This window comes from Helianthus annuus, chromosome 1, assembly GCF_002127325.2.
Source record: "Helianthus annuus cultivar XRQ/B chromosome 1, HanXRQr2.0-SUNRISE, whole genome shotgun sequence".
Classification (NCBI taxonomy): Eukaryota; Viridiplantae; Streptophyta; class Magnoliopsida; order Asterales; family Asteraceae; genus Helianthus; species Helianthus annuus.
Genome location: NC_035433.2, coordinates 140,805,155 through 140,820,257, shown reverse-complemented (window position 1 = coordinate 140,820,257; position 15,103 = coordinate 140,805,155). Strand labels below are relative to the sequence as shown.

General features: G+C 36.0%; 2 protein-coding genes across 4 annotated transcripts; one reads left to right on the top strand and one right to left on the bottom strand.

Moving 5' to 3' along the window:
* On the top strand, nt 1-4,599 carry LOC110881556 (cell division control protein 48 homolog D). The gene is made up of 7 exons (XM_022129780.2): nt 1-151; nt 255-420; nt 1,558-1,786; nt 1,908-2,968; nt 3,050-3,331; nt 3,434-3,793; nt 4,134-4,599. The coding sequence occupies exons 1-7, from the start codon at nt 123-125 to the stop codon at nt 4,431-4,433; spliced, it is 2,427 nt and encodes an 808-aa protein (XP_021985472.1). The 5' UTR covers nt 1-122; the 3' UTR covers nt 4,434-4,599.
* Nucleotides 4,600-7,962: 3,363 nt separating this feature from the next.
* LOC110881542 (OVARIAN TUMOR DOMAIN-containing deubiquitinating enzyme 12) lies at nt 7,963-13,321 on the bottom strand. 3 transcript variants are annotated; one of them, XM_022129767.2, is made up of 11 exons: nt 13,060-13,321; nt 11,472-11,914; nt 11,203-11,375; nt 9,802-9,875; nt 9,594-9,648; nt 9,414-9,488; nt 9,245-9,318; nt 9,118-9,166; nt 8,944-9,028; nt 8,349-8,405; nt 7,963-8,241 (listed from the first exon to the last, which is right to left on the bottom strand). In XM_022129767.2, the coding sequence occupies exons 2-11, from the start codon at nt 11,803-11,805 to the stop codon at nt 8,165-8,167; spliced, it is 1,053 nt and encodes a 350-aa protein (XP_021985459.1). In that variant the 5' UTR covers nt 11,806-11,914; nt 13,060-13,321; the 3' UTR covers nt 7,963-8,164. The 3 variants fall into 3 exon arrangements, with proteins under 3 accessions (XP_021985459.1, XP_035831573.1, XP_021985463.1); XM_035975680.1 differs by lacking the exon at nt 13,060-13,321 and adding an exon at nt 12,843-12,936; XM_022129771.2 differs by lacking the exon at nt 13,060-13,321 and adding an exon at nt 12,670-12,808.
* Between the last annotated feature and the right edge of the window lie 1,782 nt (nt 13,322-15,103).

Below are 15,103 nucleotides of genomic sequence, written 5' to 3'. Positions count from 1 at the left end.
TCTTTGGTAACAAGAAAGGTTTCCTGTACTTTCACTATTTATACACACAACCCCCTTACCCAAACCCTCACAAATCCCCAAATTCACCCAATTCTTCGATCTCAATTCACGAATCAATCAACATGAGCAATCAAGCGGAATCATCGGACTCGTAAGTCACACTTCAATCGATTATCATCATCTTTCAATTGTTATTTCATCTTCGTTGATCTCGATTTCAAGTTCTAACCTTTGAATGTGTATATTGTTTGCAGTAAGGGCACAAAGCGCGACTTCAGTACGGCGATTCTTGAACGGAAGAAGGCTGCTAACAGGCTGGTTGTTGATGAAGCTGTTAATGATGATAACTCTGTTGTTGCGTTGCATCCTGAGACCATGGAAAAGCTTCAGCTTTTTAGAGGAGATACTATTCTGATTAAGGTAGTTTCTTGTTTGTTGTTTCTTGTTTGTTGATTATTGATTGTTGATCTGATGTTTTGTTGTTTTTAGAGTATTGATTTGGTTATTATTGGGTTAGGTTTTGTTGATTGTTGAATAAATTTAGGGTTTTGGATCTGGGAACCTGTTTATGTGGTTTACTTGTTGATTTAGGTATAGGTGTATTGTTTAAACATAAAACACTTGGATGAATCTTATTGGATTGGTGTTATAAATTATAGTTTGGAGATTAATTATTCTTTTTGCTAGATAGAATCGCTTTCGCCTGTAGTTTTTACGATGAAAAAGATTGTTCTTGACACTCTTATTTGTTTAGAAAACATCATTGTTACAAGTAAGATAAGATGAGTCAGGTTCATTGTTTAAACAATTATTGTTATTGTGAAGTTGGAAAATTTTCTTTGGATTATTGTTTTTGGTGAATTTAGATTGGCCTTAGTTTGGAGATCAATATTTTTTTTCTGTTACGCTTTCGTGTATAGTTATAACAATGTAAAGGATTGTTCTTGACAGTTGACACTCCAATTTGTTTAGAAAACATAATTGATACCTATATGCATAGGATAAGATGTGTCTGTCTGATGGTATGAGAGTTTTATATGATTGTAATAATGTGGGATGCCGAATTTGTAAGAAGCTTACTCCTTTGATATATGTTACTATTGATACTAGCATTTTAGAATGTAGATTGACGGAAATAATCATGAGCGGACATGATAGTATAAGTTTATTTTTCTTGATTAAATCTGTAAAATCGATTAGCTAATAAAGGGAGATGTCGAGGTGACGAAAAATCATATTTTATTTTGTTTTGAAGGGCTAATCTGAACATGTTATTGTCAATGGTCAATAACAGACTTCAATATCAGAATATCAGTTACATAACAAGCTTCAGTATCAGACTATCAACTACAGTTTGTAGTTTTGTGTATAATAAAAGCCTAATTATTTTATTGATCAGGACTGAATGCTAATCGTTAAAAATCATGAAAAGGATAAACAGCAAGTTTCTTAGACTTATGTTAATAGATGTAGCTAGTGGCTTGCTTTTTGATTCACCTTAAACATATTTCTTTATTTACAAATATCAGAATTTTAATGTATTTTTTCTATCTACAGGGAAAGAAGCGTAAAGACACTATTTGCATTGCTCTTGCTGATGACACTTGTGAAGAGCCAAAAATCAGAATGAACAAGGTTGTCAGGGCTAACCTACGTGTCAGGCTCGGTGATGTGGTCTCCGTCCACCAATGCCCCGATGTCAAGTACGGCAAACGGGTGCATATCCTTCCAGTTGACGATACGATCGAAGGCGTTACTGGCAATCTCTTCGATGTGTATCTAAAACGTAAGTTCAATTTAAAAAAAAAAGCATTTTGCAGATGAACTTATCATGTTTATGTACAATTATAATTATAATAATAATGACAATGATAATAATAATGATCCGTTTGCATTTTTTTTTTCAGCGTACTTTTTGGAAGCATACCGGCCCGTGAGGAAAGGCGACTTTTTCCTCGTTAGGGGAGGAATGCGAGCGGTTGAATTCAAAGTTATTGAAACGGATCCTGCAGAATACTGTGTGGTTGCACCGGATACCGAGATCTTCTGTGAAGGTGAGCCTATCAGAAGGGAGGACGAAGATCGATTGGACGAAATCGGTTATGATGATGTCGGTGGGGTCCGCAAACAGATGGCGCAAATCCGTGAGCTCGTGGAGTTGCCGTTAAGACACCCGCAGCTTTTCAAGTCAATCGGTGTCAAACCACCGAAAGGAATCCTTCTTTATGGGCCTCCTGGATCCGGTAAGACTTTGATAGCCCGGGCTGTCGCAAACGAAACCGGTGCGTTCTTTTTCTGTATAAACGGGCCCGAAATCATGTCGAAGATGGCTGGAGAAAGTGAGAGTAACCTCCGAAAAGCGTTTGAGGAAGCCGAGAAGAACGCTCCGTCGATTATCTTCATCGACGAAATCGATTCCATCGCTCCGAAAAGAGATAAAACAAACGGAGAAGTTGAACGAAGAATCGTCTCGCAGCTTTTGACTCTAATGGACGGGTTAAAATCACGTGCTCACGTTATCGTTATGGGCGCAACCAACCGTCCCAACAGCATTGACCCTGCGTTGAGGCGATTTGGCCGGTTTGACCGCGAAATCGATATCGGTGTTCCTGATGAAGTCGGTCGTCTCGAGGTGCTCCGCATTCATACCAAGAACATGAAGTTGGCGGAAGACGTCGACTTGGAAAAGATTTCGAAAGAGACGCATGGGTATGTCGGTGCTGACTTGGCGGCGTTGTGTACGGAGTCAGCTCTTCAGTGTATTCGTGAGAAGATGGATGTGATTGATTTGGAAGACGAGTCGATTGACGCTGAGATTCTTAACTCAATGGCGGTTACGAATGAGCACTTTCAAACTGCTCTTGGTACGAGTAACCCGTCTGCTCTTCGTGAAACGGTTGTCGAAGTTCCTAACGTTAGCTGGGAAGATATCGGTGGGCTCGAAAACGTTAAACGAGAGCTCCAAGAGGTATTCTTATTTATTTGTTTGATATTTTATTTTTATTTTTATTACCGATTGGTGATCTAAAATCTATTATCTGTCTTGCAGACTGTGCAATATCCGGTTGAACACCCTGAAAAATTCGAGAAATTCGGTATGTCACCATCTAAAGGAGTTCTGTTTTACGGGCCACCCGGGTGTGGTAAAACGCTTCTAGCCAAGGCTATAGCCAATGAATGCCAAGCTAACTTCATCAGCATCAAGGGTCCAGAATTGCTAACCATGTGGTTCGGTGAAAGTGAAGCTAATGTTCGTGAGATCTTTGATAAGGCCCGTGGGTCCGCCCCTTGTGTTCTGTTTTTCGATGAGCTCGACTCCATTGCTACCCAGGTCTGTATCATAATTTTATTCATAATAATATAGCGAATCCATTCAAAACAATTTAGTTTTCACAAAATTTACATTTTGTTGACTTTATTGTTTTGCTTACAGAGAGGAAGTAGTCAAGGAGATGCGGGAGGTGCAGCTGATAGGGTGTTGAATCAACTTTTGACTGAAATGGACGGGATGTCAGCTAAAAAGACGGTTTTCATTATCGGTGCAACTAACCGTCCTGACATCATCGATCCAGCTCTTTTGAGGCCCGGTCGTCTTGATCAGTTAATTTACATTCCTCTCCCTGACGAGGAATCACGTTACTCGATCTTTAAATCTGCTTTAAGGAAGTCACCCGTTGCGAAAGAAGTTGATCTTCACGCACTTGCTAAGTACACTCAGGGATTCAGTGGGGCTGACATCACCGAAATCTGCCAGCGTGCAGTTAAATACGCTATCCGTGAGAACATTGAGAAGGTACGTAAAGACTAAATACGGTAGAGGGTAGGGGCGTGCACGGTTCGGTTTTTTGGCAAACCCAAAACCGAAACCGAAGTTTCAGTTTTTTAAAACCATTCAGTTTAGGGTTTCCTGTTTGGTTATTTCGGTTTTAGCAACGGTTATTTCGGTTTTTAAAACAAATTACTTAAGATATATCAATATTAAAAAAAACATTAACAAAATGATTTTTGGGTTATTCGGTTCGGTTTTTCGGGTTTTTATAAAATCCGAAACCGAACCCTAAATTTTGGCGGTTTACTGCTCACCCCTAGTAGAGGGTAGATTGGTAATTGTGGGATGTGTTTTTTCTTTCCAGGATATTGAGAGGGAGAAACGGAGGAGTGAGAACCCGGAGGCGATGGAGGAGGACGTGGAGGATGAGGTGCCGGAGATCAAGGCGGCGCATTTTGAAGAATCGATGAAGTTTGCACGAAGGAGTGTTAGTGATGCTGACATTCGTAAGTACCAGGCATTTGCTCAGACTCTGCAGCAGTCTAGAGGTTTCGGGTCGGAGTTTAGGTTCTCTGAGACTAGCGGTGCGGCGGCTGGTGCCGGTGGCTCAGACCCTTTTGCTGCTTCTGCTGGTGCGGCTGATGATGATGATTTATATAACTAGCTTTAAAGCATGACACTCTTTATCTTGAACTTTTGTAATTTATGTAAACTTTATGCTTTTGTTTTACAAGACTAATTCTCCCTTGTTTCATGCTTTGGTTATTTACTTTGATGAGACAGTGAACGTTTCTGAAATGCTTATGAAAGAACTTTGTAAATCGTCTTTACCTTTAGTTTATAGTTTTTACCAATACTAGAAGAGCCAAGTTTGTTATTGTAAATAGGTTTGGCATAAGACCACTCGGTATGGGGGACGTCCAAGCCCTGTCGAGGAGCGGCGCCGCCCCGGAACACCACCTCCTGGCCTCGTCGACTTCTTCAGCGTCCTCCCCTCGACATTCTTGCCAGTCCTCTCTCTTCTTTATACACACATATATATTTAGGTACATCCCCTTTAGGCCCATCCTCACACCCATCGTACGTGGCGGAGCATCCTTTGAGGACTACCCTCCTTCACACGGAGTAATCTAATAACTTGTAGGTCTGAACGGGAGATGGAGCATGCGTAGGAACCGTTTGAACCGAAGATAGTGCAACTAATGTAGAAAAAAAAAAACGAAAGTGCAGCCATGGTGTGAAGGAGCCTTTAGTCTATTCAAGTAACCGATCAGTTGCCGTTCCATTAACGTTAAATACCCTCAAATTAACGAATTGCAACTAATTGATCTAGGTTGCTATTAAATCTCACTATTTACACCTCACATCCATGTTATAAACTAGGTGATGCCCCGCCCGGGTGCGGGGTTATGACTGAAAAATTCTAAATCAATTAAAAATACAGTACAATAGTTTTGCTAGAAAGAAAAAGTAAAAAGAGTTTTAGGCAGCTCTTTGACACAATTTTTAGTTGGAGGCGAAGTCATATTTTTATTTTTACTTGCAGGAGAATCAAAATTGTTTCCTGAGGGTAAAATCCTAATTTTTAGCTAGGGGAAAACCATATTTTTATTTTGCACTGGGGCAAAAACGTAATTTTGAATTGAGGGTGCTATCGTAATTTTGAACCGAGTGGAAGTTCGTAAATTTTAGCTGGGGGCAAAAGCATAGATTTATTTTGAACTGGGGGCAAATACGTAATTTTAAACCGTGGGCAAAATCGTAATTATAAAGTAGGTATAAAATAATAAACTGGTGTAAAATCATAATTTTGAGCAGGGGAAAAACAAAAGTTTATTTTGAAATGGGGCGAAAACGTAACTTTAGCTGAGGGTAAAAGCGTAATTTTTTTACCTAGGGCGAAATCGTATTTTTTTAGCTGGGGGCAAAAGAGTAAATGTATTTTGAAGTTGAGGCAAAACCGTATTTTTTAACTGGGGGCAAAAACGTAATTTTAAAGTGAATATAAAATAATAAATTGGTTGGTCCAATGGGTATTGCTCGCTGCCCAATTGAACCAATGGCAGAGAAACACTATTCCAGGGCAAAATCGTAATTTTAAAGTATGTATGTAGGGTGTACCTATTTGCACACCCAAATGCCTATATGCATACCAAAAAGGGTTTTTTTGTCCTATATGCACACCCTGCAGTGTCGAGCTGTGGCCAAAGCGCGACGTTTTGGTCTGGTCAACCAGACAAAAAACTGACGGGTCTGTTGACCGGATCAAAACACCGAGCTTTGGCCGTGTTTTGGTCTTGTCAACCAGACAAAAGACTGACCGGGTGTCTGGTTGACCGGACCAAAACGCGGCCAAAGCTCGGCGTTTTGGTCCGGTCAACAGACCCGTCAGACACCCGTCAGTCTTTTGTCTGGTTGACCGGATCAACACGCCGCGCTTTAGCCACAACTCGACACTGCAGGGTGTGCATATAGGACAAAAAACCCTTTTTGGGCTGACTATGTACACACCAAGTGTGCAAATAGTCTCCCCATGTATAAAATAATAAAATGGTTGGTCCAATAGAGGAGAGCGGCCGCCCATTTGAACCAATGGCAGAGAGATACTATTCCCTGCCATGTTCTTTGTATATGTTGAAAATGAAAATATTATTAAAAAAACATGTGGTTGTTGTACCGCCCGTCAAATAGGTACTACAATAACTTTTTTTTTATATAATAACTTCTTTTTATTTAACTTGTACACTTGCATCTAGGGTTGTAAACGAATCGAACAAAAATTTACCAAACATTATGGAAATGAACATGTTTATGAACGCTTACCAAACATAGAAGAACGCAAACGAACATTATATCTTTATTTAAAAATACAACCTGCATTTTTTATTAGAAATGTTACGAATAATCCACCAAAAATAAATTGATACTTTACATGATTAGTACAAAACCTAAGAGGTTTGTCAAACTTTAACACAAACTGAATTGAAATGATCAAATGGGGGGATATTGGCGGAGGTGTATAATATAACTAATTGTGGTTTCAAATTTTAAAAACTAAAGCCAATAAAATATAAATAGAACATAAAAAACCTTTAAATGAACGAACACAAATGAATATAAATGAGAGAACATAAATGAACACATTACCGAACGTTCACGAACATAAACGAACTTTCCGCCGAACGGTTCACGAACAGTTTGCTAAACGTTAGGTTCGTTTACAGTTCTACTTGCATCCTTTCACTTTAACTATTTACACTTCACCCCTACACGGCTACACTTTAATCACGTTTTTTTTTTCTTTTATCAGTTTATGTTTTACCCTTAAACTTTAATAGAGATGTTATAGGGCTCTAAACTTCAATAATTATTTTTATTTAATCAATTTGTTACCATTGTTTCAACGTTAATTTTTTTAAATACTAATGTACAAGTTGTCAAAACCGACCTTTACGTACTTTCCATCGGATCTACACCCCCGGTACAAGCACAACGCGTTATCGAATTCGTTTTTATCATTTTCATTAGACTTAAAACACGTGTTCAAATCCTTTCGGGCGACTTTATTTTTTGGGTTTTCTCTTGTGGTTGCTATACCGAGTGTCGGTAACGTATGGATACCGTAATAAACAAAACTTATACCAACCAAATTCCCGTCATTAGCGTTATATTTACCATTGTGTCTAGGTTTTCATTTAAGTTTTTTAAAAATCTGTCTGCCCCTCGCCCCAAACCACAGGTGTAACCACAAGTTTCATAAAAATAACAAAGCAGATAATTTTAAAAAGATCAACTGGTTTTGGGTAAAAAAACATGTAGTTATAGAAAGTAAAGAGTATCAAAACAGGTTCACACACTAAGGCAACGCGTGTCAACGGCGGGTAGAGATAGTGGTGGTTAGACGACAATGAGGTCGACAGTGACCGGTAGGTTGTGGTGTTGGTGGCGGCAACAGTGATGGTGGTCGTACGACTAGCGACAAGCATTGGCGGTTGGTGACATTGGGGCATTTGAACTCGCTCTAAGTTTGCTAATGTTACTAGTTCCAAGTTAGCTAGTTTTACAAGAGTAACCTATGACGCCAAACCATAAAACTAGTCGGCTGGACCAACCGACCCACGAACCTGTTCGGTTTGGTCAACGGTTAAACCCAAGATATACCTTAATTTAACAGGGAATCTTTGACTAAGATATAGCTAGAAATTAAATAAGCTTTATTAATAATAATAACTATCATAATGTCATAACAATGCTGATTTTAAATAAAACATTTAAAAACCAGCATAATCAATTTAAAGAACCAATAAACACTGCTGTACATGATGACAATTCTTTGCTATAAATTTTATAAATTCAAAGTAAATAAGTTAATTCATGAAACTGAAAACCAATCGATCAATCAAGGTACGCTTGATGCCTATGCTTAAAATTCCACCATCGTTTCTTTTTTCTGTATTCGGGTGGCGGCAACTCTGTTGAAATACACACAAAAACATCGGTCAACTTGAAAACACATAAAATGAAATTGTTATAAATTGTACGATCGGTTTGAAATAAATAAGTTGATTGTGAAGCATACCTCCCTCGGGATAAATCGAGTTATAGTGCACCTCAGCCCAAAAGCTCAAGAAAATAACTGTAGAAGATGTATAACTATTAGCACATATAAAGAAAATGCTAGTTATGAAAATATATAGAGTAAAATGCCATTTTCGTCCCTGAGGTTTGGCCAGTTTTGTGACTTACATCCAAAGGTTTGTTTTTCCGCATCTGGATCCAAAAGGTTTGAAATCTTGTCATTTTCATCCGGCTCGTTAACTCCATCCAATTTTCTCTGTTAAGTCAAGGGTATTTCTGTCTTTTTTGTTAACTTAAAGGGTCATTCGGTCTTTTTCACTAATGCACATAAAGTGAAAAAAAGCAAATTGCATATTAAGTTAACAAAAAAGACGAAAATACCCCTGAATTAACGAAGAAGAATGGATGGAGTTAACAAGCAGGATGAAAATGGCAAGATTTTAAACCTTTTGGATCCAAATGCGGAAAAACAAACATTTGGACGAAAGTCGCAAAACTGACCAAACCTTAGAAACGAAAATGGCATTTTACACAAATATATATCAACGATAAATATAAAAATATACTATTTATAAAGATAAAGATCCAAACAGTACCCCGTTTTGATTTCTGCACTTTCGGAAGAATCTCAATCGAACATGTATCTTTAAACGAGGTGAGAACAAAAATTTTAACCCCATACTGCCAAGAAATGATTAAAAAAAATGTTAAAAGAAGTTTATTTTTTTAAAATTTAATCAATAATTAAGTCAAAGAGATGGTCAACTTACAGAATCTGCAGCAGCTTGTAAGGTAACATGATCTCCCCACTCTCCACTCCTATAATAAAAATAAATCTGATGAAAATAAATTTAAAAATAAAACAAAAAATACAGATAAAAGAAGTTAATGACATACTTGGAAATCCTTTTTAAGTAGTCACTGTATGCCATGGGAACATATCCTTCATACATTTCTGGATGTGATTTGAGCTGATATATGCCATATAAGTAATATTATTATTTATGAGAACACACAAATCCATATCAAACAAATAAAATAAGATACAACGCAAAGTAAGGATTACCTGATTAACCACTTGTCGTCTCACAAATTTATGATGCTCCGGTGAACGGTAAAACTGGTCTGAGAGAGCGCGAAACTGGAGAAAGAAAAATGACTCGTGAACTTTATAGTGACTAGATAAGGATCTAAAAAGCAGTTACAAATTGTAACAGAATAATCTATTTTTGTAAATATAACTGACCTGACAGTTACCATCGCCTTGAACTTTAGATTCAATCAGGTTATACACCTGCAACCTGAAAGCAAACACGTCTAACATAAAAAAAAAATACACAATTATGCATGTATATAATGATACAATATCACATATTAATATATATAATTTTGCATGTATATAATGATACAATATCACAAAAAAACAAACGGTATGAGCATAAGAGATGTGAAACCTGTCCAGCAGCCTTTGGTGATCAGAAGTAGCTTCGTCGACTGAAGGTATGTCTCCATTAACTTTGGGGATATGCTGTATCAACATAACATAAGCCATTATTAAAGTAAATTTTACATATTAAAAAATATTCTTCATGCAGGTGTATCGGGATACTTTATTACAAGCGAGAATCTACATGAAAGCGTCAACAAAAGTGAGGCGTAGATAAGTGCACAAAAGATGGATATTAAAAGAATCATAAACTAAGACATTCTACGAGTATATAATTTGGCACGATCATAGGTTACAAGCAATACATTCTTAAAAGAATATAATTTATGTGTATGCATAAAGATAGAAATATAAAACAAACAATTCTTGAAGCATTATATAACTCATCTTCCATATTTAACCTAGATACGATTCCAAAATCGGAGTTATTTCTAGTTCAGTTTTTCTCAGAATTTTCAGACGTTCTTGTAGGACATGCAATCCAAACAGAGTTCAGTCAGCAAGTATTTTGATAAAACATATTGGAGTAAAATGCCTATTTCGTCCCTGAGGTTTGGCCAGTTTTGCGACTTTCGTCCAAAGGTTTGTTTTTCCGCATCTGGATTGAAATCTTGCCATTTTTTCATCGGGCTCGTTAACTCCATCCATTTTTCTCCTTTAAGTCAGGGGTATTTCCGTCTTTTTTGTTAACTTAAAGAGCAATTCGGTCTTTTTCACATTATGCTAAATGCTTGTAAATAAAGTGAAAAAGACGGAATTAAAATACCGTTGACTTAACAGAGAAAAATGGATGGAGTTAACGAGCCCGATGAAAATGACAAGATTTCAAACCTTTTGGATCCAAATGAGGAAAAACAAACCTTTGGACGAAAGTCGCGAAACTGGCCAAACCTTAGGGACGAAATAGGCATTTTACTCAATATATTGAGTACTTGTATAATTACTTTGGTCATGTTAATTAATTTAATTTAGAGTTAATTGCCCGGATGGTCCCTGTGATTTCACGTTTTTTCACGTTTAGTCCCCACCTTTTGAAAATAACATGTATAACAAAATGACAAACCATAGGGAGCATACCTGCTATTTCCAAACTAAGTGACATCTACTTAGGGACTATCTGAGTAACAAAATGACAAACCATAGGGAGCATACCTGCTATTTTCAAAAGGTGGGGACTAAACGTGAAAAAACATGAAACCACAGGGACCATCCGAGTAATTAACTCTTTAATTTACCTTCTTTCTACTTTATACAAGAGATGTTTATGTGCATGTGCGCGCGCACTTGCATGACACAAATGTTGTAAATTTGTAATGCTATAATTTTTTACTTATCGCTAGATGCTATGGAAAACATAAATACACAAAAAAAAAAAAAAAAATCAATAGATTTTTTATTTTTCACTTACAGGAACAGGGACAATTTCATGTAATCTCTTGCCTACTTCTCCATCAAGCTCAGATTCATCTGTTATTTCAAGATTATACGAATATTCATCTCCATCATAAGAACGGTTTCCAGGACTCGAACATGTACTCGATGGGCCCATTTCATCTGCTTCTTGTAACCTAGATTCATCACCTGAAAATCACAATGGTTATACTTTACCAACTAATATCATACGTATAATCGTAAAAGATACGTAACTTGGTGACTAGAGATTAAAGAACAACTTACCATAATAATAATTATCTGATGTCGGACCACCGTACCACTCTTGAGTATCAGCGGACGTTTGTAAATGATCCACTTGATGGGATATATCAGATGATTCATTTTCATCGGAAATTGAGAGATCCAATAGTTCTTGTTGAAGAGAATGAGCTAGCATTTCGTCATTTTTCACGTTGTTAAATTCATTTACTTGATAAGTACCTCCGTTATTATACTGTTCGTGACTTATGTTCATTTCATGTTGATTGCTATCACCGTAATATGCGGAACTAAACATTGGATCCACGGTAAGGAGATCAAGACCCCACTTAACGACATCTGAATCTGGTTCGCACATATTCGCGCACTAAAGTCAAAACAGGATCAGATTTTCAACCCCGAATAAAGAACTCTCCTTGAAATTCTTGTTCAAATAAACGATAAAGAACTCTTCTTGAATATCAAAACTGGTTCCGGAATAAAAAAAAACGAACGAATTAACATATTATCATGGCTAAAAATGACATTATAAAACAAGCAATAAAAAAATCATGAAAAATGGTTCTTGTAAACATATTTATTCCTAATTTAACGCTCATAGTACAAAATTAGAAAAAGGAAAAAAAACAAGGTTAAATCTATAGCAAATTAGAAGCAATTTTAACATCTAACGGTTAACGTATGAATGTATCAATTGTCTTTAGATCGGCCTTTATTTCCAACTAAGTCGAAACACTCAAAACGACGATATTCAATTAACTGAAAAACATACATATATCCACATCTGGTATTCGCAACTATACGCATCAAAAAGCAATACACGCCACTGCCTATGATGATTACGAATAGCATAAAATATTATGTGATCACCACCTATTAAACTAACTCATATCTATATCATTCTATACTACCTGCATTAACTAAACCCTACAACGTTGAGGTTTAATGACCGAATCCTCCAACAATCTCTTGAACCAACCGTAAATATTTTACGTAAAGGGCGATTCTGATACGATTTTCCTCTATGTTCTAAAGTACAAATATCAGGTACCAATCTGATACACAAAAAAAAAAAAAAAAAAAAAAAAAAAATTTTAATTCCATTTTTCTCATGTGAAAAGGGCACCTTTGCCAATCAACTCAATTCAAAAGGGCATAAATAATCATACAAATACTTATCCTAAAGTTCAAACTTATTTTAACAACTACAAGGATCAATTACCTGCAAAATCATCAACTTCATAAACAAATTTTTTGCAATTTTACGTCCACATAACACTAATCCAAAACCTAGAGCAATTTTTCACTAATTCAATATCTCAAAAAAAAAAAAAAAAAAAAAAAAAAAAAAAAAAAAAAAACCATACACACACACACACACGCAACAATGAATACCTAAAACTGAGAAGAACTAAAAGTTATAGAAAACTTAATCATTAAGTAAACCAAAAACGAATGAATTTGGTAATCTTAAATTGAATTTCAGATGCAAACAGATCACCAGAAATGAAAACGATCGGAAACAATAATGATAGTGATTCAGTACAATTATTTAACTATTATGGAAAAAATAAAATAAAAATAAAAATAAGTACAGGTTTAATTTATTTACCATGTCAGGCAGGCAGGCAGGCAATCAATCAATCAGCTTCGTTGTTGTATGTGAATGAAGTGGAATCTAAATGCAATTCACCAACCGATATAGATAGATATAAGCGTATATGTATACGTATAGAGAGAGAAAGTAGAGAATGAAGGAGATAAATATGATGAAAGAAGGAAGGAAGGAAGGAAGAAGAAAACGTTTTTGGGGGAGAATGGTGGTGGAGGTATATATACAGTTGCTCGCCGTTACATTACAATCCCCCATCATTGACGCCGTCTATTCAAACATTTTTTTAAATATATTTTATTACTTTGGTAGGGTAGGAGTTGGCTACAACTACAAGCCTACAAAGTACATTTTTCCTACAAAATATAAAAAGTATACTAAAAACCACAAATAACAAAGTGGAGTTTACTAAAACGTCATATTTGTGGGTTTTGTGTTGTGTTTTAGATTATAAGGCTTTAATTATCGAATAACTAACATTAGTGTGTTTTATGTTACTTATCATGCTGTGTTTTGTAGTCATAGTTCTACGATGGAGTGTTTGAAGTTTTTATGGACTATTAGGGTTTGAATATTGTGTTTTAGTGATCTTCACTATGTTATTTGTGGGTTTTGAGTTTGTTTTATAACTGAAATTGTGGTATTTTATGACTTTGTACACTTTATAGGAAAAATGGACTTTGTAGCCAAACTCCACTTGTAGTAATTAATTACCAGGTACATGTATATGTAATATGTGTATACGAGTATATATACACTAAAATCTTATTAATTTGGTAATTAATTACCAGCTACATATATATACGAGTATACATATACTAAAATATGTCTAAGTAATGTGTATAAGTGTTTATATGCGCTTTTAGTGTAAATGAGTACACTAAGCCGAGCTGAGGTTATTTTAAAAGCTCTTTTCTCAAGCTCAAGTATGAGTTTATCGTTAATCGTTTATTATTTATTAATTAACTTGTATGTATTGTTAGTTTTTTTTATTTATATTTACAACTAAAGTTTTATATATAATATAATAAATATTACTTCGTTGTTTTTATCAGAATTTGATATATAATAGTAATCAATACACACACATATATACATATATTAGATAAAAGCTATACAAATAATAGGCTAATTTAGGTTTGCAAATCGGGGTTACGGGACTTACGGCTCGGACTCGTTTACTAAAAAACTTATTTTTGGACTTGAATTCGTTTAAGCTCGGTTGATTTCAAGTTTTAGCGAGACGATGTCAAGTAAAAAAATTGATTTAGGGTGGAGAGAGTCGCTCAATCACTTAGGGTGTTTGAGTTATTCTCTAGTAAATAATATCATGTCATGTCAAGTCCCCATTCAACTTCCCATTTTGCAATCAATCACTGGCAATGGTTTAAACACATGGAGAGTGGTAAAGAGTTTAAAAAAAGAATTGTGATTGGTTGAAAAAGGGTGGGACTCACTATTAACCCCCTCTCTCTCCTCTATCCCTTCTCTTCCCGCATCGGTGAGTAGTCACCGCTGAAGCTTTCCCCGCTCACCGATCCAACACCCAGCACTTCATCACCGATCGGTAAAACCCCTCCCCGCATGTGTTTACCACAATGTTACCGTCCACCCTTAGTAATAAAATCTTCATATAATAATATTACCCCTTTTACCTTTAATTTATAACACTAATGTAAAAAGTTACAACCTAGCATCCAAATGTGCTTGAATAGAAACCCTAACATTAAATCCATAATTAATAAAATATTGAATGGAAACCCTAACATTAAATCCCTAATTAATAAAATAAATGCAAGAATATAATCTGAATATTATCTAAATACTAGAGCGTAGTATGTTTAAAGAAAACAAATGGGCTTCTTCTCAAACAACGTAAATAGTATTACAAATTCTAGAAATGAAATTATCAAATCTTGTTGATTGTTTGTCTATTCGTAATTTTAGTGTTAAAGGCCGGTGGGTGTGATATGACGCCATCTCACCACATCATCGACGTCGCCCCCGGGGCGCCACCATCCATACCGCACGATTTAAAGGGGGG

Bases quoted from the DNA above. Each gene is read 5' to 3' on its own strand.
- LOC110881556 (XM_022129780.2), top strand. From the start codon at position 123: ATGAGCAATCAAGCGGAATCATCGGACTC. The intron at 152-254 runs GTAAGTCACACT...TATTGTTTGCAG, and splicing joins CAAGCGGAATCATCGGACTC to TAAGGGCACAAAGCGCGACT. The intron at 421-1,557 runs GTAGTTTCTTGT...TTCTATCTACAG, and splicing joins GAGATACTATTCTGATTAAG to GGAAAGAAGCGTAAAGACAC.
- LOC110881542 (XM_022129767.2), bottom strand. From the start codon at position 11,805: ATGTGCGAACCAGATTCAGATGTCGTTAAGTGGGGTCTTGATCTCCTT. The intron at 9,489-9,593 runs GTCAGTTATATT...TTCTTTCTCCAG, and splicing joins AAGGCGATGGTAACTGTCAG to TTTCGCGCTCTCTCAGACCA. The intron at 9,167-9,244 runs GTATGTCATTAA...TTTTTATTATAG, and splicing joins TACTTAAAAAGGATTTCCAA to GAGTGGAGAGTGGGGAGATC.